The sequence below is a fragment of the Hakea prostrata genome, chromosome 7, assembly GCF_041222555.1.
Source record: "Hakea prostrata isolate BN-2017 chromosome 7, UWA_Hpros_2, whole genome shotgun sequence".
NCBI classification, from domain to species: Eukaryota; Viridiplantae; Streptophyta; class Magnoliopsida; order Proteales; family Proteaceae; genus Hakea; species Hakea prostrata.
In genome coordinates, this window is record NC_142606.1 from 38,639,386 (window position 1) to 38,665,157 (window position 25,772).

General features: G+C 38.5%; 1 protein-coding gene across 4 annotated transcripts in view; it reads right to left on the reverse strand.

The window, feature by feature from the left end:
• GCN2 (protein kinase family protein) overlaps positions 1-25,772 on the reverse strand; it is a 121,559-nt gene that overhangs the window by 77,087 nt on the left and 18,700 nt on the right. For all 4 annotated transcript variants that reach the window (XR_016174291.1, XR_016174290.1, XR_016174292.1 and 1 more), the window contains 7 exons: positions 24,185-24,316; positions 24,006-24,092; positions 23,787-23,873; positions 23,558-23,672; positions 19,887-20,004; positions 7,884-7,938; positions 7,281-7,450 (listed from right to left, as the gene is read on the reverse strand). Coding sequence is in view for 1 of the 4 variants with exons in the window: in XM_089160488.1 (XP_089016614.1) it covers positions 7,281-7,450; positions 7,884-7,938; positions 19,887-20,004; positions 23,558-23,672; positions 23,787-23,873; positions 24,006-24,092; positions 24,185-24,316 (764 nt within the window). In the remaining 3 variants the exon portion in view is untranslated. The remainder of the gene's footprint in view (positions 1-7,280; positions 7,451-7,883; positions 7,939-19,886; positions 20,005-23,557; positions 23,673-23,786; positions 23,874-24,005; positions 24,093-24,184; positions 24,317-25,772) is intronic.

Consider the following 25,772-nt stretch of genomic DNA (forward strand, 5'->3'; position numbering starts at 1 on the left):
AATAGCCTCATGGCCCGAAGCATTCTTGAAAACAAAATCTGCAAATACATCCATTTATGGATGCAAAAAGAAGAAGCATAGGAGAAGGAATGAGAAATATGCAACTCCTTTTCTCTCTTTTATTATCTTTTTCTAAAACCTCCTCTCTATCTATCTCTCTTCTTTTCTTCCTCTGATGGTTCCATATCAAGCAAAACCCAAAATTGTCCAGCTATCCCCGTCCCTTGTAAATTCTTTTTCAAAATCATTCTCCAGTTAGGTTAGGCCTGAAAAAGAAATCCAGCCCCAATCAGTCGTCACTGACCTTTTTCTCCATGCCCAGTCTAGATGAAGAAAAGGGTTTTGAAGAAAGAATTAAGAAGGGATGGAGGGCAAGCTTGACAGTTGTGCCTTCTACTTAATCTGGAAGCATAAAAGGAACAGAGAGAGATCCATTAATTGAATCCCTCTTCGGCAAATGCCACCTCAAGCGTTCAATTCTCAAATTTTTCTCTCCGCTTTGAATAAAAGAATCCCTAAATAGTGAAGACATTAGATGTGCCCCATTACCATTACCCATTTGAGGGGAAATTATGATCAGATCTTTAACGAACATCATCTTTCAATAAATTGAAGCTCAAGTTTTGCTTAGTATCAGATTTGTAAAGGAGAATGAGAAAACGATTAGTTGTATGGTTGCTTTGACTAAGGCCACAGAAACTTGGTTTATAAAAAAAGTTCACTGCAAATCTGAGAAAGACTGTAAGTTTTAGTCAGGTTAGCTCAATTCTTTCACTTGTATTCTTAATGAGCTCTGTTTTGGATATCAATGAAAACCATTCTTCAGTCGTGGAGAAAAGGACAACGGCGGTGATGGGCGGGAATAGGAATATGAATTAAGGAAGAGAGAGACAAGTAGAGAGAAACCATAGTTAAGGTTGGAAAGTGAATCGTAAATACTGATCGTTGGATTTTAAAATTACACGTGTCAATTATTTAACGGAGGACAGGAGGAAACTTGAACTTGTAATTACTGGGACAGATAAAAATCACACCAAAGCCATCAACGGGATTCAGCCTCCCACTATTCATCTAGTGAATCAAGCCTACTGCCTTAAATATACACTATGTATTCAATTAGGGGAAAGTGATACCACATAGAATCATAGTTTAAAGTGAGATATCTCATAATATCTAGCTATCTTGGAAAGGCAAGATGACATCAATGAAGAATTAAAAAAGCACCCCAACTCTCCTAAGTAAGGTGTTGGACTGGTCATAGTTGCCTTGTGCCCATTCTCCAATGATCGGTCGCTGGTGTTGTCTGCTTGATAAACCCCTTTGCTCCCCCCCTTTACCCCCTCTGCAAAAAGCAATGTAAGCCTTGTAGCCACTTACCAAGGGGAGCTAAAGGAAGAATCAATTTCTCTCATGTCTGAGTTGATGTACGACCTTGAAGAATCCTTGTTTATAGCCTTGAAGAGCTCTTAGTCATCTTGAATGACACTCCTTTCTTAATCCGTTACTTTCAATTTTGTTTATCCTCCCTGAGCTTGGCAATCCTCAGTTTCATTAAAACAAGTCCACAGTCAGAGAAATGGAGGTTCATCTCCAAATATCTTGTTCAATCTAAATACAAGAAACCATTGTCCATTTTGGAGGTTTCAACCGAAATTTCGACCATTTCAACATTCCAACTTGTTTTTCTTCAGTTTTTGTTGATTTCTATCCAATTTTCACCTAATTTCCACGACTCCTTTGCCTCCAAGCACCTCTGTTGCTCATCTTTTACCTCTAAACACCTCATAAGCCACAGCAGCTACAAAGGAAACTCCGGTAGCAATAGAATGTCGGAAGCATGAGCCATTCCCAATAGTTCCAAATTTCCCTCTCTTTTTTTTGTTCTATTCATGCCTTAAATGATATTGTATTGCCTTGAAATTAATATATGTTTAGCCTCAGACTATGATCTATGATTGTGTTTTGTTAAACTTATTTTTTTATTATTTGCTACCATTTTTTCTTTTTCTGATTTAAATAATTATTTTCTAAATTATGTTTTTTTTTTTTTTTAATGTATACATGATATTTGGGCTTCAACTCATGGTGGGAGATCTCGCGAGATATCTCGCTATTTTGACATAGCGAGACGAGAGGAGAGGCGAGATCTGCGAGATGGGAGATCTCGCCACATCTCGCCATATCTCGCCAAGATCTCACCTCTCTCCTGCTGCAACCATCAAAAATTGCCAGAAACTTGATTTTTTGTCGGAATTTGTTGGGGATTCAACATCTAAACATTTTTAAGACATCTACAACATCAAATTATCATCATTCAAGCCTATTTCAACTAAATCTACAACAAAGGTAAGATTTTCCCCCAAGTTTGAATTTTTTTCAAATAGAATATTCTACAATGGGTGTGTGAGTTTAGTGTAAATATATGTTGATCCATAAGCTTTGATCTAACTTTCATGGAAACCAATTTAATGTGACATTTAAACCTATATATGACATACTATAGTGATGAGTTGACTTAGGAGTCATATGTGGCCACCGTTCAGAATCAGTTGATGCAGAATGTTGAGTGATACTCTTGCTGTCTTGTAATCTTATTACTCACATACTCTTGTGATTGTGATTGTGAACTTATGGATTATGATTTATGACTTACTAAAAGTCTAAAACTTCTTATGGTTGTAAAATTTTGAAGCCATTTAAGTTCTTTGATAGTTTGATGTGTAATGTATTTTGTTGAAGTATATACACTTGGGCTATTTACTGTTCATGACACTATTCACGTGAACAGTAAAAAATCTGTTTTTACTGCTCATGGTACTGTTCACGTGAACAGTCAAATCTGTTTTTACTGTTCACGTGAACAGTAACTTTGTTTATACTGTTTACGTGAACAGTATTATGCTATTGATGTTATTCTACTTTCTATTTCTAATGTTGGAGTCTTGCTACATAAGTTTTGGGAGTTTTTAGAAAGCATAGTTTCTATTTTGGTGGTAGTTTCTATTTTCAGAACTTTATATTTTAAGAGCTAGGAAGTTGCTAAAGTTGTAATTTTTTGTTTCCTTTTTCTAGAGGACAATTACTTATCTCTCAAGTTGTATTAGATTCATTAGAAGCTATAAATAAAAGGGCTCTGTGATTCTAGACTCTTAAGCAAGAATCACAGGCATCTTCTATTGGTTCTTCATCTCTCTTCTCTTCAGTCGTGAACAGTAAAAAATCCAAGTGTATATACTTCAACATATTTAATACTTTATAGTTGATAACATGAATTACTTGATATCTCTACATTTCGGTTTTACACATAGGGTTGACTTAGAAGATGTAGTTAGGGTTATTCTCTCACAATTCTAAGGCCACCAATGTGTTCAAAGGGCCTTAAATAGACTAAATACCAAATTTCAGCCCAACCGGGGCCCTAAAACCCACGGAGATGGGTCACCGAGATTAAGCCAAAATTTTGATAGATCTCGGGCGAGATCTCGCCATCTCGGTCGAGATCTCTCTATTTTGGAGTGGCAAGATTTCGCTCGAGAGCAAGATCTCCCACCATGCTTCAACTTAATATATGTGAGACACCATCACTTGATCTAGTTGGTCATTTTATTTTGTTGATTTGTTGTATATGTAACCATCCTATCAAATAATTCATGTATGTTAATGATTCTATGCTTGTATGCAATACAATTTGTACTTGTCGGAACTAGTCATTTGTTAGTATACTTGAATGATAAATTTTCAATGGTTTTTTTTTTTGGGCAAAATACTAGTTCCATTTTGTTTATTATGCTTTAAATAGGTAAGAGGCAAGATATCAGATGAAATCGACATCATATAAGGCCTAAAACCTAGGGTCGAAATTTCAAAAAAAATCATATGTTTCGACCGAAATTTCAGTCTAAACCTAAAAATTTCGGCTTTTTCGTGGATCGAAATCTTGGTTTCGACCAAAATTTTTTCCTTGGTCCAGACACAAACTTCCTAAATTGAACCAGAGACTTGATAAATAAGAGTTTTGGTTTTGCACAATATCTTGAAGTAGTGATTCTAACTCCCTGTTCCCCTCAGCCAAATTCTTCAAGCAGTGCAAGTTATGATATTCGATCCTCTCGAGCAACCTTTCTCTTGCTGGAAATTTTTCTAATATCAAGGTCTCCACACTTGTTCAATCTGCTGCTCCTCAATAAATAGCAAGTTGAGTTATCCCCAACCCTTATTCTTCTTCTTTGAAACCTTCACAGCCAACCTTAGTTTTCTTCCTGTTTATGCATTCCTCTACATCTAAATTTTCCATAGATCAACTCCACCATCTAAACAGCCCCAAACCAGGCTGAAACATCCCTTCCATCCCCTTGACATTCAATCTAACCTTCAACCCAATCACTCCACTCAAACCTTAAAAACTCCAATCTCATATACTTCTTGAGAAACCTTGTATCCTAGATAGGCCAAACCAGCCATTAGTGCAACCCATAGTTAGTAAGTTCAGGTACGGCAATAGCTCCGGTATGGCAATTAATCAGTCCATACAGAAAATCGTACGTTTACAATAAACCAGCTCAATAAGTCGTGTAGATCAATCATACTTTACGTGTATAATACGTGTTTCAATACAATTGATTTGAATAAGTATGGAAGCAAAAATATGGGGGCAGGAGGGGGTTTTGTCTCTGTAAAAATTAATAGCAAATTGATTTCTTCAATTAATTCAAAATTCTTATGCTTCCATAAACAAAAAACAACATTCCATACCATTTTTTCATTCTTCTAATATCTAAATCTAAGATAAACAAGGAAAATATATAAATAAAAACAACTTTCCATATGAAAAACAATAGAAAAAAACATAATTTGAGACCATTTTTATTCTTCTGAATATCTACATCTAAGATAAACAAGAAAAATATATAAAAAGCACTTGTCACGTAACTTATGAAAACAAGAGAGCATTGTTTAAAGAAAAAAAATCATAAAAATCATCTATGATGTAATGATATAACCCTTTTATCCACAAAATATTGTTAATACCGATCAAAAAAGAAATCTATCTATCTATCTATGTTAGATGGCACTTGTGTCTTAGAATCATATGTGAAAGGAATACTGGAATCCGGAGATAATAGGTAGTTGACTCACAGTACTACTGTAGTTTGAAGCATCAATATCATGAGAATAAAGTGAACACATGTGTAGCCCATCTTTTATTCTAGCTTCGTTTTTTTGAAAGTCTTCTTTTATTCTAACTATTTTTCTTAAAAAAGCAGCTAAATATTTTTTAAGATGCATGTTATTTAATAAAAATAAATAAATAAAAGAGAGACATCTTTTTCAAGTCTAATTCCTCACTACAGTCCATTGAGTTTTGCTCTTCCATTGCAATAGGAATTGTTACTTTCAGGAATAACATCAGCAAGTCAAAATGTGTTTGGAAGACATATAATGTGTGATTGTTCTGTGCTATTTGTGGGTTAAATCTGATCTCCTAGTCTGAATCCATTCTAATTTATCTTGACATTTTGAATTATTTATGTTAGAATGATTCTCATGATGTAAACACTAAAAACCGGTTATGAATTCAAAAGGTGTTTATAGTATACACTGAAAATCCAAGACACTATATAAATATTGTATGATAGAGGAAGTAAGTTACTTATCGACAAAGGCAACAATTGACGATGAGCAAGTTGTGGGTTTTGAGTGTCATGAAATGTGAGCGAAGAAAAAGCAGAGGAAGAGAAAAAGTAAAACAATGGGAATGAGTTGAATGACTGAATGAGGATTCAATGAACATCTATATAGGAAATAGGAATTCGAGATTTTTCATAGTCCTTTTGGGTTTTTATTTTCTCTTATTTTTATTTTTATTTTAATTTTTTCTTAAGAATATGAAAAACCAATTAGTATGCCAATTAAAATGGCAATTAATAAGGAAATCAATACGGCTACCTTTAGAAGTCGGGTACGGCATTAAGTGCATGCTTAATGTGCAGGAAAAGGACGTTTTTCAAGTATACATTCAGATACATGTATTAATACACGTATTTACTATAGTGCTACCATACTTGGGTTAAAACTATGCTCCCTGCCCTAGGTAGTCATTATGATTTGCAGCCTCATCTAACCAATCATAAACCAGAGTCTCATTATCTCTTCCCCAAACCCTAGTTTACTGATAACCCAATTTCAGCAATAAGCCACCATCAATAGAACACCAAACATTAACTGATCAATTCCCTTACATCAGCATAACATAACTCTACCATCAAAACTTAAGTTCTACCAAACCCTAAACCTAGTATATTGGCTTCTGGTTGGCTTTAATCAAACACTACAGCCAAAATTCATTTGAATGCTCATTTAGATAGGCTGATCAAAGCAGCACATCCTCATTGCACAGACTGGAATAAGGACGATGCAATTCTAGTTGTTAGGTGGATAGTCATCGGTATGGATTAGCCACATGTCAAATTTCAAAGCCTAATAATCAAATACCCTCTTATGTATTGATATGCATCCTCATGAATGTCCATGCACACCTACAGTACTCAACTCATAATTATATACTCTTTCATGGTCCTATATTTTGGAATAACGGACCTGCATTATACTTATTCATAAAACTTGGGCCCTTCAAATCTGCCATGTGACAGAAATTAAGACCATTTTGATCATTGTTGTCAGGGAGACGCCTTGGCACAGCCTAGAGATCAAGGCTCTTTCTTAGGTCCAAGGCAACATCATGCCTTGTTGACACTTTACACTGAGGAATATGCATATATTATTTCCCATAACTTGTTCTTATCTGTTATTTCTCATATTAGTTCATTACTAGCATAATTATATCATGTTGCATTGATATGGCTCCTATGTTGCATGAAATCATAATATATATCATAAAATAATAAACAAAAAAAATTCTCACTGTTATAATACATATAACCACCTACTACATGCCTAGTGCTCCTCCAATTCTTCTGGCCACCTAGTGGCCCTGACAACTAGGATCTTGATAAGCTTATCAAGGCAGGCCATTCAGAAAGAAAATAAAATTTACCTAATACATATCTATGTCAAAGGAAAAATATTTGCACCACTAATCATCTCAAGGTAACTAGTACATTGGTAATAAAATATGCACCAAGGACAATATTTGATTTGCACGTATAGCTATCTCAATTCCATTTTTTACCTAATACATATTTATGCCAAAGAAAAAAATATATTTGCACCACTAATCATCCAAAGTAACTAGTACCAAACGTAGGAAATAAAATACGCACCCAGGACAATATTCCATTTGTATGTATAGGTAAGTGGATTCACGCTTGTTCTCAGGTCCAACAGCATTTCTTGAGCTCACCCTCCTGTAGCTGTAACTGGAGCTGTCACCGGCTCCTGAACCCCAGAAGGTATCACCATGAGAACCACCAACTTCTGTTTCAAACCATGCCTGAAGGGGAATCAACAATTAAATCACAAAGGCCAGCCGTTACAATAATAATGTTTTCGCATTTCAACATAATGTCCTAATCTGCTTTGGCCTATTGTAATGGGCCCAACACTCGTGCTCATAGTGAAGCCCCATAAATATGAGAACCTAAACTGTGCAACACAGAACATGCTGAAACAAACTAGTTCAGCTCAAAGGCCCAAGCAAAAATTCTTATTGGAAAGGGATGAATATAAAATTCAAAGTATCATTTTAGCCTATAAAAGCAAACCGTAAAGCACATAAGTTGATTAGCACATTTAGTAGAACAATTTGCAGAAAAGAAAAGGTTGTATCACGATCATACAAATGTTCCAGGTTCAAGAAAATGTGAACAAGATTAAAAAATGGCAGACGAAAAAGTAATATTAAAGAAGGAAAAAAATATGTCAACCTGATAGTAACGGACAACATGTTGATGCTGCAACCGTGAAAGTGTAGCTACCTCCCTGCGTACCTTGTAGCAGGCATAGAAACAATACAAACATTTAGATAAGGCATCAACCAAAATTCATAGTTAAGAATCAATAACATAATACCATAAACCAGAAGAATCTTAGATCCCAGCTCAGATAGGCCTTATCCCAATTATATTTCAGGGGTAAAAATTTATTGATATTTGTTGGTAAACAAAAATAAGAATATGACCTCTAATAAGGGCTGGTCAATGATAAGCATGCATTTACCATTATTTATTTGATTTAATTCCCCATACTTATTTAATTGAAGAGAGCTAATTGAGTATTTTTGTGTATTTTTCAGGAATAAGGTGATTTTTGATATTAGAGATAATAAGGAGTAAAGTTGGCAAATATATTAGATATTGGTGGATTTTAAATCATGGCATTCAATCTTGCTGCCCAAGAAATCATGAAAAGTGAGATCTTAGTCAAATTGGAAACAGGTGGAGGTCTAAGGAACAAAATTGGTAATAAATCTGAAATTCAGGTAAAGAGACCTACCTTCAGTATTTTGGGCATGTCTCTCTCGTATGAGCTTGGATTTCGGTGATTTAAGATGCTATGGAACGATATTGAAAATATCCACAACTTTCTAGTTTTGGGTTTTTCCAAAATCCGAACGAATAAAGGTCAAATCAACGGGTAAAGAGAGGAGATTCATTGTGTGCGCGAGACATAAAAGAGAAGCCAACCACAGAGAAGAGGAGAAGACGGCGAACACGGCTCTCATCTCTCTTATTGCTGAAGAAGAAGACCACATCTCTCTCTCTCTCTCTCTCTCTCTCTCTCTCCCTATGTTTCATCTTTATTTTTCTTATGAACTTTGTGATAATGAGTAGCTAGTTCCTTTTCTTTGGGATGTAGATGAACCATGCTTATTTCATTAATTTGATTGTTCTATCTCTTCTAGTTGATTGTGTTTGAGTCTGGCCAAAGATGTTTTATAGCTCAGCGAACTAAGCGTGCCAAGCTTCCGCGAAGGACGATAGTCTTGCGAAGATAGGGCATATCTAGGAAGACCATCCCTAATTTACTTTGAAGTGTAGAGTTTTATCGGTTAGGGAAAAGCATTGGGGATTTGAAATCCCAAAGATCTTCACATATTCATAGTTAACGTTTTTGCATTAATTAGTAGATTTAGTTTAAATTTAGTTTTGTTGAATTCAATCTTAGTAACTTAGCCTTTTAGCTCCCCATAGTTTGACCCCGTACTGTCTGCTTGCTAGATTAGTATAGGATTTTATTTTTGATTGGTTAGCGACACGATCAGTCAATCCCAATACATTTAAACTAATCTACCACTCGAATAAAATCGCAGAGGAACCATACCATGAATAGTAACTCAAGTTTCTATTTAAGTCCTAATTCTAGTCTAAAGTCTTATGTCAGCCCATGTGGATATATATATATATATATATATATATATATATATATATATATATATATATATATATATATATATATATATATATATATATATATATATATATATATATATATATATTGATCTAACTGCATAGTTAAGTCCATGATTTATCAAATGAAAGTTAATTTCAGGCATCATTGTTCTGTGAGTCAGTATTACTAATTCCATCTCTCTCCTACAACTCCCCTAAGCTGTCTCATTCTATCTCCATCAAAGAAACTTCAAGCTTGTTCAAAACTCTGTGAGTTCAAGGACTAGTTCAAGCATCCCAGGGGCTGTTCTTCCAGTCCTCTAAATCAAAATCCCCAATTACCATTTTTCTTTCTGTTTTCATTTTCCTTAAAACTTAGGCATTAAACCTATCTCCCAAACTAATCATTAGAATCCATTGGAATTCCATCCCACAGCCTATACATATTGTCTCCTACTTCCAATCCAGAGTAAAAATACCAACCCTAAATTCCTTTATTTCTTTCTATATTCATACTCCCCAAGAAACAAAAATTTCAAAGTCAGACCTACAGCAATCTAAACTTTAAAAATCCACCAAACTTTAGGGATCATCTCCATGTTCCATTCCCATACAACCACTGTAACCTCTATGTTGTGTACCTGCATGAAACTACCCCGAAATCCTAAAAAACGGTAACTATTTGAGTCGAGATTTCGGACGAATACCCCTCGGTTGAAACTCTTCAATCTAGGGCTAAATAAGATACTGAACCGCATTTGACAAACGAGGGTACAGACGGGTGTGAATAAGGAACATAATGCCAAAAAACTGAAGGACCCTTATAGCACCATCCGTTCATCCAATAACTTTCGATCAAACCAAGACAGCTGCTGGATGCCAGAATTACAGGCCAGGTCCATAATTGTTGAGGAGTTGCTTAGGCATCAAGACACCTTGGGCCCAAGCAGACAGCATGCCTTATTTGATGTAAGAAAGGCAACCACTTGAACTCCTTTACATTACCTTCCAACCTTGCAACAGCATGCTTTATATTGCAAGCTTATGTTCAACAATTTTTTGGTTTTTCTTTTCCTTTTAATGAATGTATTTACATAGTACCCTATGATTTGCTTATTATTTGTTGGCTTTCTCCCATAAGGTCATTGTTAACATCATAGAAGAAATTTCAGTCCAAATTGTCAAAATTTTGACCGAAATGCCTACATTATTGAAAACCGAAACGAAATTCCCATTATTTCGGGAAAACTAATAGTTTTCAACCTAAATTTCGGAGATTTCGACCATTTCAGAAGTTTCAACAAAAATTTCGACCATCTCGACCGAAATTTAACCATTTCAACATTCCAACTTGTTTTTCCTCAGTTTTTATTAATTTCTATCCCATTTTCACCTAATTTCCACAACTCCTTTGCCTTCAAGCACCTCTTTTGCTCATCTTTTACCTCCAAACACCTCCTAGGCCACAAAAGCTACAAAGGAAACCCCAGCAGCAATAGAATGTGAAGCATGAGCCATACCCAACAGTTCCAAACATCCCTTTTTTATTTTTGTTTTGTTTATGCCTTAAATAATCCTGTATTGCCTGAAAATTAATATATGTTTAGCCTAGGATTATGATCTACGATTGTGTTTTGTTAAAGTTATTTTTATATTATTTGCTACCTTTTTCATTTTTTATTTTAATAATTATTTTTTAAATTATGTATTTTTATTTTATGTGTATATGATATATGGGCTTCAACTTAATACATGTGAGACACCATCACTTGATCTAGTTGGTCATTTAAATTTTTTGACTTGTTGTACATGTCCCATAAGAGAGAAAAAAATAAAAAGGAGATTCGAAACTTGAATACTATTCAATAGAACGATGAAGTAAGTTGCAGACAAACAAGAAAGGCAGAGACAAGTTGAGAAGAAGATGGAGAAGAAAAGAGGCAACAAAGAAGGAGTAAATATAGGAAGTAGAATGACGTGATTGGAAACCCTTAAATTTTGGAGGGAAATATGTGATGATTCAAATCGACGGTTGTGACTGACCCAAATCAACATTTGAGTCTAATCACTTAAGTTTTGGAACAATGTAATTGAACACGTGGAGAAAATGGATAAGTCAAGAAAAAGGCATAGAAACCGTACGCCAGAAGATCAACCACATCAACAGAAAACGAAGTCTAGCATTTCTGAGGAGATGGAAAAGGCTGACAAGCTGAAGTCTTCATCGGATATTCGAGATGATTCTGGGGGCTGAGCTTTATCTTTGATTTGATTACGGAGATTAAACGTTTTCCCAAGGCAGGAAAAATTCATTTCTAGAGAAGTTCAAGCCGTAAATCAAAATTATGGTTTCAAAAAATAAATTATAGTGGTTTCTGAAACTCAAACGTTGACGAATCCAAATCTCACCACGTGGATGACAAATTTGAGAATCAGCGCTCCAGATTGAATGATTAACTACAAAAGCAGAAGATAACTGAAGATGGCTCTGGTTGAATCCAGTATTCATTGATGAACTCTCCAGCTCAGGGAAGGACTTGATGATACCCGATGAACTCCCTAGATCAAATGATGAGCTCAAGATCTTGATGAGCTCTATAATTCAATATATTGAACTCATAATTTTTTTTGAACTAAATTGGTCAAAGGATGAGCTCGGAAGTTTTTTATGAGCTCCATAAGTTGAAAGATGAGCTCAAAATTTCTGATGAACTCTTCCAACTGAAGGATGAACTCAGAATGATTTCTCTTGACTGGAGATGAGCTTAAATACTGAAGAATTCTCACAGCTCAGATCAAATAAAGAGACAAATTGAAGCTGATTAAACAAAGGCAGTTTTAAGGAGGCCAAAGAAAGAACTCAAACCTCTTGACCAGAGTTTCAATTGATTTTAACCTGGTCAACAAGCTTGGGGGCTCGTGCTATGAATAAATTACCCAAACCCGGTTCATACTGGATGGACCGATCTTAACCAATGGTTCGAACCAAATACAACAGCAACCCAAAAGCCATACAAAGATCTGATCTTAACCATCAGTTCTATATTAACCATCGTTCTATAATGCTCAATCGACGGCTAAGAGAAGGTAGAGTCAGAAAGAAGAATCGATAAATAGGGTTGAAGCGTATATAGAAGACAAGACATTCGAATTAATTCAAAAACTACCTACACCTTCCCACCCTAAAGCATTTCGAATATTTCTTAGGCTCTCAGTAGCTCTGCAACCCTAATCCTTGAACACTCACTGACTTGACCGTTGGAGAAGGAGAGCCAATCCAGCTAATGCTCCGTTTCTAACAGTTCTTCTTTAGCTTTGCAAGTAAGAGTGGATTCAGATTCAGACCAAACCAGATCTGAAGAGTTTGGTGTGATTCGTGGTTCATAACCCCCAGCAAATTCTACACCAACACCCCCTTATGCTAAAAATCAAATAGCTAAGGGAGGAGATACATGCTAAAGAGAAATAACACAATACACCATCTTATAACAGCACATGAACAAAATCCTCTTCTACAGCCTAATAACTCTTAACAAAATAGAAAAGGCCAATTAGTCTCATCCTTGACATGCCATTAGCTTGGTGACAATTTTTCGTTTTAGCAAGTTGGACTGGTGATGTCTCCTCCCCTTTCTCCTTTACCCCTCTCTCCCCCACCTTCGCCTGTCTCTTCCCCCTCAATCGAACGTCCTTTACCACCAGCTAAACCTTGGAATTCTTTTTTCACTAAACCTTCTCTCCCTACTGAAAATCGTAACCTTTCCTTCCTTCCCCCAACCACCAAAAATCACCCCCTCTTGCTCACTGTCCTTCCAACTCCACTGCTCCCGGTGTCTCTCGCTGGAAAACTGCCATTATTGGCCAATTTCTTGGTCCCATTCCCCCTTTCAACATCCTTAAAGCTTCCCTTTCCAAACAATGGAAGGCTTCAGGCCTCATGGATGCTTACCTTTTAAATTCTGGTATTTTCCTCTTCAATTTCTCTTCCCCTGACTGTCAAGATCGTGCTCTGGTTGGCTCTCCTTGGTCTATAGGAAACTCCCAAATTTTTGTCAAGCCTTGGTCTCAATCTTCGCCTCTCCGCAGGGTCGACTTCAACTCTCTTCCCTTGTGGATCAACCTTCCTGGTCTGCCTCTCGAATTCTAGAACTATGATTGCCTTAGTAGAATTGGCTCTGCTATTGGTACTCCCCTGTGCACTGACGTCAAGACTCTCAACATGGAGAAGCGCTCATACGCCAGATTATGTGTGGACTTCCCCGCTACTAAGCCTCTTCCTGCCTCGGTCTCCATCTCTGATGATAATGGCCTGTTGCATGATCAAGTTATTGTTTATGATTGGATTCCTTTGCATTGTGAAATCTGCCTCTCCTTCGGTCACGATAGTGCTTCCTGTTGGTCAACGGACCTCTCTTAGACAATAGACACTGCTGTTCAAGATGTCTCTGCTGTTCCTATTCTTGAGAAAATGCCCCCCATAGCTCCTCCCCGAACCATTGATATTTTGGAAAAGATCACTACTTCGGTTCCCTCTGCTCCATCCACCACTATTGAAGAAGCCGGCATTAAAGATGATTCAAACCCTTTCATAGTCAAAACTTACCGGCGACTCAGAAGAGGAAACAGATTGCCTCCGCCAGCGACCTGCGCTGCTCCCAAAGACATGAAAATTTCTACTAGAACCTGCAAAACCCTGATCCCTGCAAACCCGCATCTCACGACAAGGCCTGCTACTGCTGCCGCTACTGCTGAAGCCTCTCCTAGCTTCTGCATCTCGGAGACAGCTCCCAAGGTTCCGAAAGTCAAGCTCCAACCTGTCCGATCATCGATTGGAATGTCCCGTCCTGGAAAAGTTTATCGATCTCCCTCCTTTCACGAATCTGGTTCCCTGACAAGCACCGCCTCTACCCAGAATTCCAAAAACCCTCGTTTATCACCTGCTAACCCCCTGTTAGACCAGCGGCCCATCATTTTTGGTTCAACCCTATCCAAAACCATCACCTCAAACACCCCTTACCCGATAAAGCCCAATTCCACTTTTCAAAAACCCAAAACTCGTCATGGCCCATCCCCAGGCCCATCTACCTCACTTTCCCATTTGCCTCCCATTTTACTTGGACCTCCCCTAACTTCGCCTGGCCCATCAAAAGCCCCCAGCCATATTACCCATAAGCCCATTATTCCCTTAAAGCCCACCGCTTCCAACTTACTTCACTTAACCAGTACCTCTCTTAAGCCCGCCACAGCCATCCCTCCCCTTAACCGTTTACACGCCACCAACAAAAGATAGCCCACTGACCTCAACTCCCCCAACCCCCTGTCCTCTGTCACTCAACCCGTAGCCACTGAACTAGACCATTTGCTCACCCCTACGACTAGCTTTCCCATCCATGAACCTTCATCCCCAAACTCCAACTCCTCCATTGATCCAGACCCCTTTGTAACCCCATCTCCCCCCAGCTCCCCCTATGTGAGTTTCCAACCTTCAACTCCTTTTCTTTGATTGCCACTGATTCCCCTCTGTGCTCTTCCCCCAATAGCAACTTAGATGCCCCCTCTCCTTTTGATCCTTATGTCTGAGTTCTTTATTTGGAATGTCAAGGGTCTCAATACCCTGGCCAAGCAAGCTGAGGTTAAAAATACAATTAAGACCTCAAAAGTCTCTTTGTGTGCCCTTCTCAAAACCCATGTCCAAGTGGACAATGCTCATCGGATTGCCCAATCTATAGCCCCTTCTTGGTCTTTCATCTCCAACTATTCCAAGTCTCCTAATGGTCGTATCTGAATCCTTTGGGACTTCGCTGTTTTCCACATCTCTCTTCTTAGATCCTCCCCTCAACTCATGCATCTCAGCATTCTCTCAAATAACTTGCCCTCTTTTCTCCTCTCCATTGTTTATGGTTTCAACCAAGTTGCTTGATCGCGCCCCCCTTGGGAGGCTATCCGTTCTATCTCTTCCTCATCTCTAGAGCTCCCTTGGGGCATCGGAGGGGGACTTTAACATCATTCATTTTTCTCATGAGCATGTTGGAGGTTCCTCCCCGATTCCTGCCGCAATAGGAGACTTTAATGCCTGCTTAGATGATTCTGGTATTTCTAACCTTCGTTGGTCCGGCCACCCCCTTACATGGCATAATCACCGTTCCGGTTATACCAGAATCGCCTCGAAGCTTGATTGTTTCCTCTCTAATGCCCCTTGGTTCTCCTCCTTCCCAGCCTCCAATCCCTATTTCTCCAATTCCAATCTCTCTGACCACTCCCCCTGTTTTGTCCAACTCGCTCCCCCCTCCTCGTTTGGTCCCAAGCCCTTCAAATTCTTCGACATGTGGACTTCGAGTCCTTCTTTCCTCCCCACTGTCATGGAAGCCTGGGTGAAACCTGTCCATTGTTTCTCCCTTCCTCTCATTGCCTTCGCTCACAGGCTTCGCAACACTAAGGAAGCCCTTCACTCCTGGAACTCTTCCACCTTTGGGAATATTTCCTCCGGCCTCTCCACCTGTGGCTCTAACCTCCTTTAGGTCCAATCTCTCCTTCAAGATGATCCCTTCAATCCCTCTCTTGTTGAAGATGAAAGGACCCTTCCTCTGATCTTTCCTCCCTCCTTGCCTCTGAGGAAAGCTTTCTCCATCAGGAAGCTAGAATCAAATGGCTTGAGCTTGGGGACTCAAATTCTGCTTATTTTCATCGCTCCCTCAAAGCTCGAAATAATCTTAACTCCATTCCCTTCCTCATCACTAGTAATGGCTCTCGAATCTCTGATCCTGCTAGTATCAAGGAGGAGATTGTTTCCTTCTTTTCAAATCTCCTCTCTCCCCCCTCCATCTCTTCCTGTCCTCCTCTCCCCCCTAGCCTCATCAACAAATTCATTGATACTTCCATCATCCCCTCCCTCTATGTTGTCCCTTCCTCTGAAGAGATTCTTCTTGCCATCCGATCCCATAAATCCAATAAAGCTCCTGGGCCGGACGGATTCAGCATGGGATTCTTTCTTGCCTCTTGGGATTTCATCGAGAATGACCTTGTTCAGGCCATCCGCAATTTTTTCTTCAACCCTTCTCAGCTCTCCTCCATCAATCAAACTTTCCTTTGCCTCATTCCCAAGAAGCAAGGAGCCTCATCCCTCTCCGACTTCCGTCCTATCTCCCTCTATAACCTCATCTACAAATTCATCTCTAAAGTCCTAGCGAATAGGCTAAAAAAGACTCTCCCATCTCTTGTTAGCCTGAAGCAGTCTGCTTTTATCTCAGGGCGTAGTATTCCAGACAACATCATCCTCTGTATGGAAGTTGTCCGTGGCTTCGAAAGATCTACGCACTCCCCCGGCTGCTCTTTTAAAGGTTGATCTCTATAAAGCCTTTGATTCTATTCATTGGGACTTCATTAGCGATGTTCTCTCTTCCATGGGTTTTAATTGAAATTTGTATCTCTACTCCCCGCTTCTCCATCTCACGAATGGCTCTCCTGCAGGCTTCTTCTCGTCCTGTGTTGGCATTCGCCAAGGCTGCCCCCTCTCCCCCTACCTCTTTACTTTAGCTTTAGAAGATCTCTCCCGCATCCTTCAATCCAAAACCGATCAGCTCCTCATCTCTCCCATCCCCAATTGTAGGTCCCTTAATCTTACCCATCTTGCCTTTGCTGATGATCTCATGATCTTCTCCAAAGCGGATCATCAATCCATTTCGTCCATTCTCTCTACCCTCTCACTTTTTGAATCCCTCTCTAGCCTTCATGTCAAGCTTGATAAATCCACTCTCTTCCTCTCTGGGGTTTCTCATCAGCTTCGTTCCTCTCTCCTTCTGCTCTCGGGCTTTAAGCCTGGCTCCTTTCCCATCGTCTATCTTGGGCTTCCTCTCATCCCTGGCAGGCTTACCCGCCACCATTGCCTTCCAATGCTTGATCATATCCGTAAGAAGCTCCAACTTTGGAAGGGTAAGCTTCTGTCCTTTGTCGGTAGAGTGGTCCTCATTCGCTCTGTGCTTCAATCCTCTTATCTCTACTGGTGTGGGAACTTCTCCATCCCCAAATCTATCGTCCATGATATGGAATCCCTATTCTGCGGTGTCCTTGGAAAAGGAGGGAGGCCACCCGTTTCATCCATCCTATCTGTTGGTCGACCATTTGCCGCCCAACCTCTAAAGGATGCCTTGGCATCCGTATGATCTCTGATGTCAACCTCGCTTGTCTTCTCAAACTCATTTGGAAAGTTGCCTCTAAGCAAGATTCCATTTGGGTTAATTGGGTTCATTCTCACCTTCTTCGCTCTGACTCCTTCTGGACTTCTCCCTTGCCCTCCAATCCTTCTTGGGTCTGGAGGAAACTCCTCTCCCTTCGTCCTCTAGCTCTCACTACTATTTCTACCATCATCTCCTCTGGATCTTCCACCTCCTTTTGGCTAGACCCGTGGCATCCAATGGGCATTCTCTACACTCATTTTGGTCCCCGTACTATTTATGACTCCCGAATCCCCAAAGATACTCTGTTGTCTGCTTTCATCTCTGATGGCTCCTGGAACCCCGCTCCCCTTCCCCTTCTCACACAGGTTTGGGATTCTCTTCCCCCTATCGTTAGCTTTGCCCACAACCTCACTATTTGGCTCCCTTCCCCTACCAAAATCTTTTCCACCTCCTCTGCATGGCATCACCTTCGTACCCATAACCCCAAACCCCCCTGGGTTTCCTTGGTCTGGTTCAAAGGCTCCATCCCTCACCACTCCCTTACCCTTTGGAGAGTTCTCAACCAAGCTATCCCCACCCAATCTTTCCTCATTAGCCGCCATGTCCCAGTCAACCCCAACTGCATCCTCTGCTGGAACGACTTGGAAAACATTGATCACCTCTTCTTCTCTTGCCCTTTCTCTAGATCTATCTGGAGAAAAGCCCTTGCTTTTATTTGGCCCCATTCGAGGCGCTCCTATGGGTTTGTGCATGATTGGTCTTGGATGGTGAGAAACTTTTCAGGCTCTTCCATTTGTGATCGGATTGGTAAGCTTGTTTTATGTGCCTCTATTCACCACATTTGGTGGGAGCGTAATCTTAGGAGATGGACGTCCAAATCTCGCTCTAATGACTTGATTTGGAAAGCCATCTATTTTGATTTTTCCTCTAGACTGTTAGCTACCCCCCATCCCCCTATTGATGATACCCTAAGGAACAGATTCATTGTTGTCTCCTGGGGTCTCAACTCTTCTTTTCGGCTTTCCTCTTAAAGGCCTTGTATCGTCGTTTCCGTTTTTTTAATATAATTTTTATTCATCCAAAAAAAAAAAAAAAACTCTTAACAAAATAACATCTAACTTTTAAACTAAAATCCAGTCACAGGCCCCGAACGAGCTATATAGTGAAATGAAAGGAAAAGAGTGAAGAAAAGGTTATGATACCAAAACTAGAAAGTGAGAAAAATAGAATGGCTGAGTTTTTGGAAACAAGACTATATGATTAAAAACAAAACAAATATCTGATTGCTCGTGTTGTAGATGAGCATGGAACTGAATTTTGCAAAATTTCAGCTTTCTCGAGCCTAACAAGACGAAACATGGTCCGAGACAAAATTGAGTCAATTGGACTACAATTCGAAGAAATTTCATCTCAGTGAAATTTTAAGAATGTCAAGGGAATGAGGGATTGTAATTGCAATTTGTAATTTGTAAACTGCAATTGACATTTGACTATTTCTAAATATTTGTTCTCACATTTTGATGAAAGTTTCAAGGTTTTCTTGTAAATCTATGTTTAGATATGAGAAAATACATGATCCAATTTCGTCTGCATACAGTCCAGCACATGCGAATCAAGAAGACTAATTTGCATTAGATTTTAGTCAAAAATAACATTGCCATTGTGTTTATTGGGCTCAAATTAGGCTGTAAGCCAAAATTCATTAGACCTAAAACCCACTGAAACATGCAACTGAAACATGGAACAATGGTGTAGCGTTCGCTGAAATTTTGGGTTGAGAAACTGAGAAGAGACGAAAGTTTCAACTATAGATATGAGACATCATCCTACTTGGGAAGAAGATACCAGATGTCAGAACTTTCGGTACCATTACAGCAATTAATTTCTTTCACAGACCAGTGAGAAGTAGATATTACAATTTCGTAATGATGCAACGCCACTATTTGTGCTGATAAAATTAAATGCAACCACATCAGTCTCACAGTTGGAAAAACCATCTTCACTTAGATGGAACGTTACCCCCATCCAAGCGGAATAGGCTACATGAAGCCCATTTTCCAATCCAACACAATTTAAAGTCCGTTGAACCATACATCTCTGAAGTATGCAAACATATGATGATCTTGCATTTTGTATAGATAGTGAAGCCTTACTAAGCGGGATCGGGAAAGTCACCATCATTGCTTGCAAAGACATGAAATACCTCTAGGGCATAAAATCAATCGATGATAGAGCCAATGGAATGAATTGACAGTACACGAAATCAGAGTACTTTTATGAAACTACAGAGTTCAGAAATCCGATGAACATATTCAGGGCAAATTTTTTTCAATTTTACAGCAAATTGAAGTGATGAAAGCTTTACCTCAGTATTCTATTGTTAACAGGTGGACTCTTGTCCTTGAGAAAAATCTTCTTCACGGCATATTGTCTTCCATCTAGCTTATTTCGGCACAACATAACACGACCAAATCCCCCATGGCCTACAAGCACAAGATACGATTGGATAAAAAGAAACAAGATAGTGTAGGCCATCAAGCATGAGGGGCTCTGGGTATTCTGATAGAACCCTTTTTTACTAACATTCAAATAGGTCTACCTCCAATGTTGAAAGAAGAGGATTTTTGTATAGGTAGACATGTATAAACTCCTATTGTTTTCTTTTATGAAGTCCCATTGAAAAGTTAGGCATATCTACAACTTTTGATCCAAAAAAAATTATCTTAACCCAAACACAAACATATAAACACCTTCACCCAGAAAAAAGAAAAGAAAAAGAAGGCATTCAATTTCAGGCTCCATTTCAGTGATTCCTACAATAATAAACTTTTCAGTATTTCCAAATTCAATTTTGGTGATCTGGGGAGGGGTGTGATGTGAAAAGGAAATTGTCCCTTGGCTGAATTCCTAAGTAAGGCCCACGCAATGCACCTAAGGAGCCTTCCCTAGGCTGGCCAAACCCTCTAGGAGAGGTATTTTGGGCATTTTCAGCCCTATTTAATTGCAGGAATTTAATTATTCTAGAGTCCAAGTTGGTTAAGCAGTCTTAATTTGAGTTAGTCAATTGAGTCTTAAGTCTTTCAAAGTCTAGCACATGTGGCAATTAGAGTTTTAATTAAATAGCCTATAACATGCGTTTATTAGAGTTTTTATTTAGACTTTTATTTCAGCATGTGTCAATTGGGGACCATTAGGTGTTTTAATTTTTATTTCAACGGTTAAGATAATGTGGCTGTATCCTAATCCATGAATGAATCACACCTAGAGTTAAAGTCTTTTAGTAGGCTATTAATTAGAGCCTACTCTTTCTTTTTATGTTAGTCTGATTGAATATAATTATAGTGTTTGCGAAAAACTAGGTCATGCTTCTCTTTCCAAGGGCCACGGCAGATTTACAGCTCTTCAAGTTCAGCATCTTTCATCATCAATCAGCAACCATTCTAAAATCCCAGAGGCAATTAACAATCACAGCAGCCTTCATCAAGTAAGTAGAACAGTCCCACCCCCTTCCCTTCCCTCCCCCTCCCCTCCCTTCCCCTCCCTTCCCTACCCACTGCAGCCCTCCCTCCTCCCCTCCCCTTGCTGCCGCAACCTGGCAGCAACCTCCCCCACCCACCATAGACCTCCCAGCCCCTCTCCCTTGTCCCCACGGCACCCTATCCTGTGCAAGCTCCCCACCCCATTCCCCTGCTGCCGCAGCTTGGCAGCAAGCATCCCAGCCCCCCCACCCCTCTAAACCCTATGGCACTCCTCTGCCTTCTCCTTTGAAAGAAAGAAAAAAAAAAGAAAAAGAGGGAAAGATTCAAAGAAAATTTCAAGGTTCAGCCCATATTGTTCAATACTTAAATTTTCCTTTAAAAAATTATTCCTATTTAGATTCTCATCTCTATCCTCCATTAGTTTGTTGCAACCCATAAAGATTGATAAAACCCTAATTTGTTTCCCTCCCCAAAATTAACCCATATCTCTGAAGTATTTGCTGGAAAGATTCTAGGCAAATCCTAAATTCTAGGGAAATCCCAAAGAAACCTTAATCCTAGAATTGAGTTCACATCAGGGTGTTCAATTGGAACCCAAGGATTTAGCAGCATATATTGTTTTCCATAAATATAATGACACACATTGACTTAAGTTTAGGGTTTCATTTTGAACACCCAGAAATCTAAATGTTCCCATAATTCTGACACCAATTTGGTGATCTCAGAAAGGATGTCTAGATGGAACCTGTAGTCAATTAGCAGTAGTATGGCAGGAAGACATTAAGAGACAGATCAAAGGCCATCAGGAGGAGAAAACACAAATAACAGTAGAAGCAGCATGCTGTAATAGGATTATATATTTTACTTTCTTAAGGTTAGAAATTCATGTGAAACCTATCTGTAAATTAAAAGAGAAAAGAGAAAAATAAGAAAAAGATGAATCGTTGGCTTGGTGTGGAGGCTTAGAGTGAGAATCATGAGCTCTCCTCAAAATAATTCCACTATATATAGGCTGTTTACAATTTGAATCTATATAGGAAACAAAGTAGAACCCAAAAGGAGAACTCCCAAGTTTGACTGGATTTTTAAATTCCTAATTACTGCTATCAAGAGTTAGCGCCTTGGTGCTTTTGTTTCCTAAAATGCCCTTCCTAACACTATCCAGAAACAAAAAGGGAAAAAAAAAGTGATATTATGTTTTTCCAGAGGTTCAAAACCTGGCAATGATAACAAAATTGACATAACTTTGAGAAGAACCTGAGTGGTGAAATATTTATGACCCATGGGTTCAAAGTTCAAACTTCAAATGACCCAACCAGCAGAAACTTAAGCGCTTCTTACAACCTGGTTCCTCTTCCGTTGTATTATTTTGATTTCTCTGCATATTATACTAACTACAATTGTGGGAATCAGATTACAACTGAATTCTAGAGTGGCCACTGATTCTCTCTTCTCCAAATCCAGTTTAGGAATATGGCTTTGTTTCCTTCATCCCTTTTTTCCTGTTTAGACTATTTTAGCCCTAATTATCTATGTTTCATGAGGACATAAATGTGAATCCAAATCATTAAGAGTTGGCTTTTGACAATTGTACAAGATTGGATTTGGATAGCCACGCCCATTATATCTTTTCTTTTTCCAGAAATACAAATACAAGTTTTGTTTTCAGCTGTTTGGAGCAACATTGTCAAGGCAGCAAGGTGACCAAAGTGATTGAGGCTCCACCTAGGCAATTAGGCGACAAAACGGCGCCTAGGCGGAAAACATTCAATAGTCACGTTCATCCAAAAAAGAAAGCATTCAAGAATCATAATTATGAAAAATTATCCAAAAAAAGAACACAAACATAAGTTCATCTCATCAAGCATCATAACAATGACTATGTACTAACAGGGCCAGCTCGACAAATTAATAGATCTCATTATTCTAACTTCCAAGTCATTGTGCATTTAATGATTCATTGATTCTTGATGCTGAGTATAGCTCATGCTTCACATTCTATTGCCGACGCCCGACGGGTACAGGGGTCCTGTGTCACTTTGGGCCTCGGAGTTCCTTTGCAATTTGGGCCTTGATTCCGAAATGACTAAGCTATTAAATTTATATATGGCTTTGTAGAATAAATTTTTATTTAAAAAAAATAAAGAAACAAAATATTATGTACAAAATGTCCAAAAAGCGGCTGCTTTAGCATTTAGGCAGCAATAAGGCGACAAAGTGGTAGCGCTTAGGTGAAAAAGCAACAAAAATACAGTGCGTCATTAAGTGATTCAAAACAAGGCGGTTGAAAACGGCCTTGCCACCAAGGCAGACGCTGTGACAACACTAGTTTGGAGATTATTTTGCCCTTTCATTGTGGTTTTCGGCTTGGAAAATTAGAAGTACTTGTCAAGTTGTCATATCTATGACTCCTCCAACGTCCAACAATTCTTCATATTCCATATTAAAGTGACAACAGTATCAATTTTTAGTAGTGAAAACTGTCTTTTATTTTTAAATGGCGTTTTCTATCAAAGGAAGAAAATATGAATGAAGAAGACTATATAGTATCCATTACCAAGTGGACGGAGCTCCTCGAAATCACTGAGGTATCGGGAACTTGGAGGAGATAAAGTATTCTGTCCACCAAAATCAGTAGTAGCTTTCCAAAATTGAGCAAGCGGCGATGAAACCTATTTGAATGCATACACTTTCCAGTTAAAGAATAATAATACTAGTAGAACTTCAGAGCAAACTCAATTACACAAGAAAAATTTGTCAAACAAGAACTAGTACGACTAACTAACCATTTGCTGCTGGAAAACATGACTAAAGGCTTTGTTAAACATCCATGACTGCTTGGTAACCAAATCCTGAACCTTATCTGACAATAGCTGAACCAAAGTTCCTTCGCAGTCAGAAAATGTGATTTAAGGATCTGATATACAGTTTGACAGGTAAATGCTAAAGCAAATATAAAAGATCCGCAAAGCATAACTGGAACTGATGCTACTTGTATGACCTACCCCAAGACTGTGCAACTCTGCTACTATTTCCGGAAATCCATTTGCTAATGCACCTTGAGAAGCACAAGCAAGGCGAAGCAAATGAACCTAACATAGAAAATTTTAGGGTAAGAGTTAACTCAAAACTTAAGGAAGACAATTTGAAAAATAATACAGAAAATCAATGACAAGAAGAACACCATCAATAAATCCTTTTCAACCACGTGAGACCCTTGATCATGTATAACAGAAGCGGACATTAATGACTCTGAAGACCCACTCTCTGAATTACTATCATCAGCTTCTTCTATTTCGTCCTTGGAAATATACTCCTGCCAAAAAGTAACAGCAACAACCATACAGATTAAATGATTCCACAAACAAAATCAATATATATTCAGAACAAACGTTGACATTTCCATGTTCACCAAATTTTCTTATAGGCACAATGCCTATAAAGCAACGGAACCATCATAGTATTTTTGGGACTCCTCTCTCTGAAAAGAAGGTGATACAAGCCCATTCTCTTTCTTGTTGGCAAGAATCTATATCCCAAAGCACAAGAAATTTTATTTTATAGTTTCCAGATATAATTGAGCATTACAATTGTTGCTGCCCAAACCCAGATACATGTAGAGGTAAAGCGCTCCCATGTCTGATCAAATATCGCCAAAACAGAACAGAAAATCCAAAACAAAATATCAAAATCAAGTCTCAAACATAGATATTCAAAGTTCAAACAATAACCTGAAATCTCAAATAACTCCTACTAATGGCAGCCTAATGTCTATTCATGCTAAAAACTCAAATTCCAACCAATAACCTTAAATTTGGGGCTTTTTGTTCATCGTTAATTTCTTCAGGAACATCTTCACAGACTGGGGGGAGATAAAATTACTTTCCCTTTCTCCATTACAGGAAAAGCTTAATCACCTGTATAGGTATCAGGTTCATCAACCCAGACAAAAATGTCAGAAGCAGGCGTATGAGAACCCTCGGACTATGATCATTGTTCTTTTTGGTCCTGATGTCCAAATTACTTTACTATGAAGAAAATATTACATTTTGGAAACAAAATTACTTTACTATAAGATGCTTTCTTCCAGCAACTTATGGAGGCCAGAAAGAGGAGTAAAGAGAAAGAAGAAGAGTTATTCACTTCTTCGAAGTGCAAGCCTTGGTGAAGTGAGTGAGTCTCACCCTCTCATATACCCTTCTAGGGAGCCCCTTTGAGTAGGACTAAAACGTTCAAATTTTCAAAATTCGACTTAAATGCGCAAATTTTCGACATTCCAATTGAAATTTCCAAAATTTCTGAAATTGTGAAGTGAAATTTTCAAAATTTGAACAAAAATATGGTTTTTTATCAGTTTGAAGTAGCATTTGGTTTCAACCACAACAAAATACTCAAGAAATTCAACATTTTGTCAAGCTTTTCAAATATGTCAGTGAGTGGATTTTTCCACCGTCCACATGGAACACTCCCTCTTTTGTGGCTATGATTCTCCACCATAGAAAAAAATACGAGGGAAACTCAAGTTTTGACCAAGTGAAAATGGGAAACTTAGGTGGAAATCTAGGAAATTTTGAGGAAACTTGGGATTTTTTCTTGCAAGTTTTGACAGATTTTAGGGAGTTTTTTGGGGTGGGACTGTGCATTTAAGCTAATTAGAGTATAAAAAACACATTGGCATATGCATTTTGCTAAAAAAATCAACGTAAATATGTCATTCAATGTACATAACATCAATGTAGAGTTGTCCAAGAAGTACACTATAAACTTAGCTA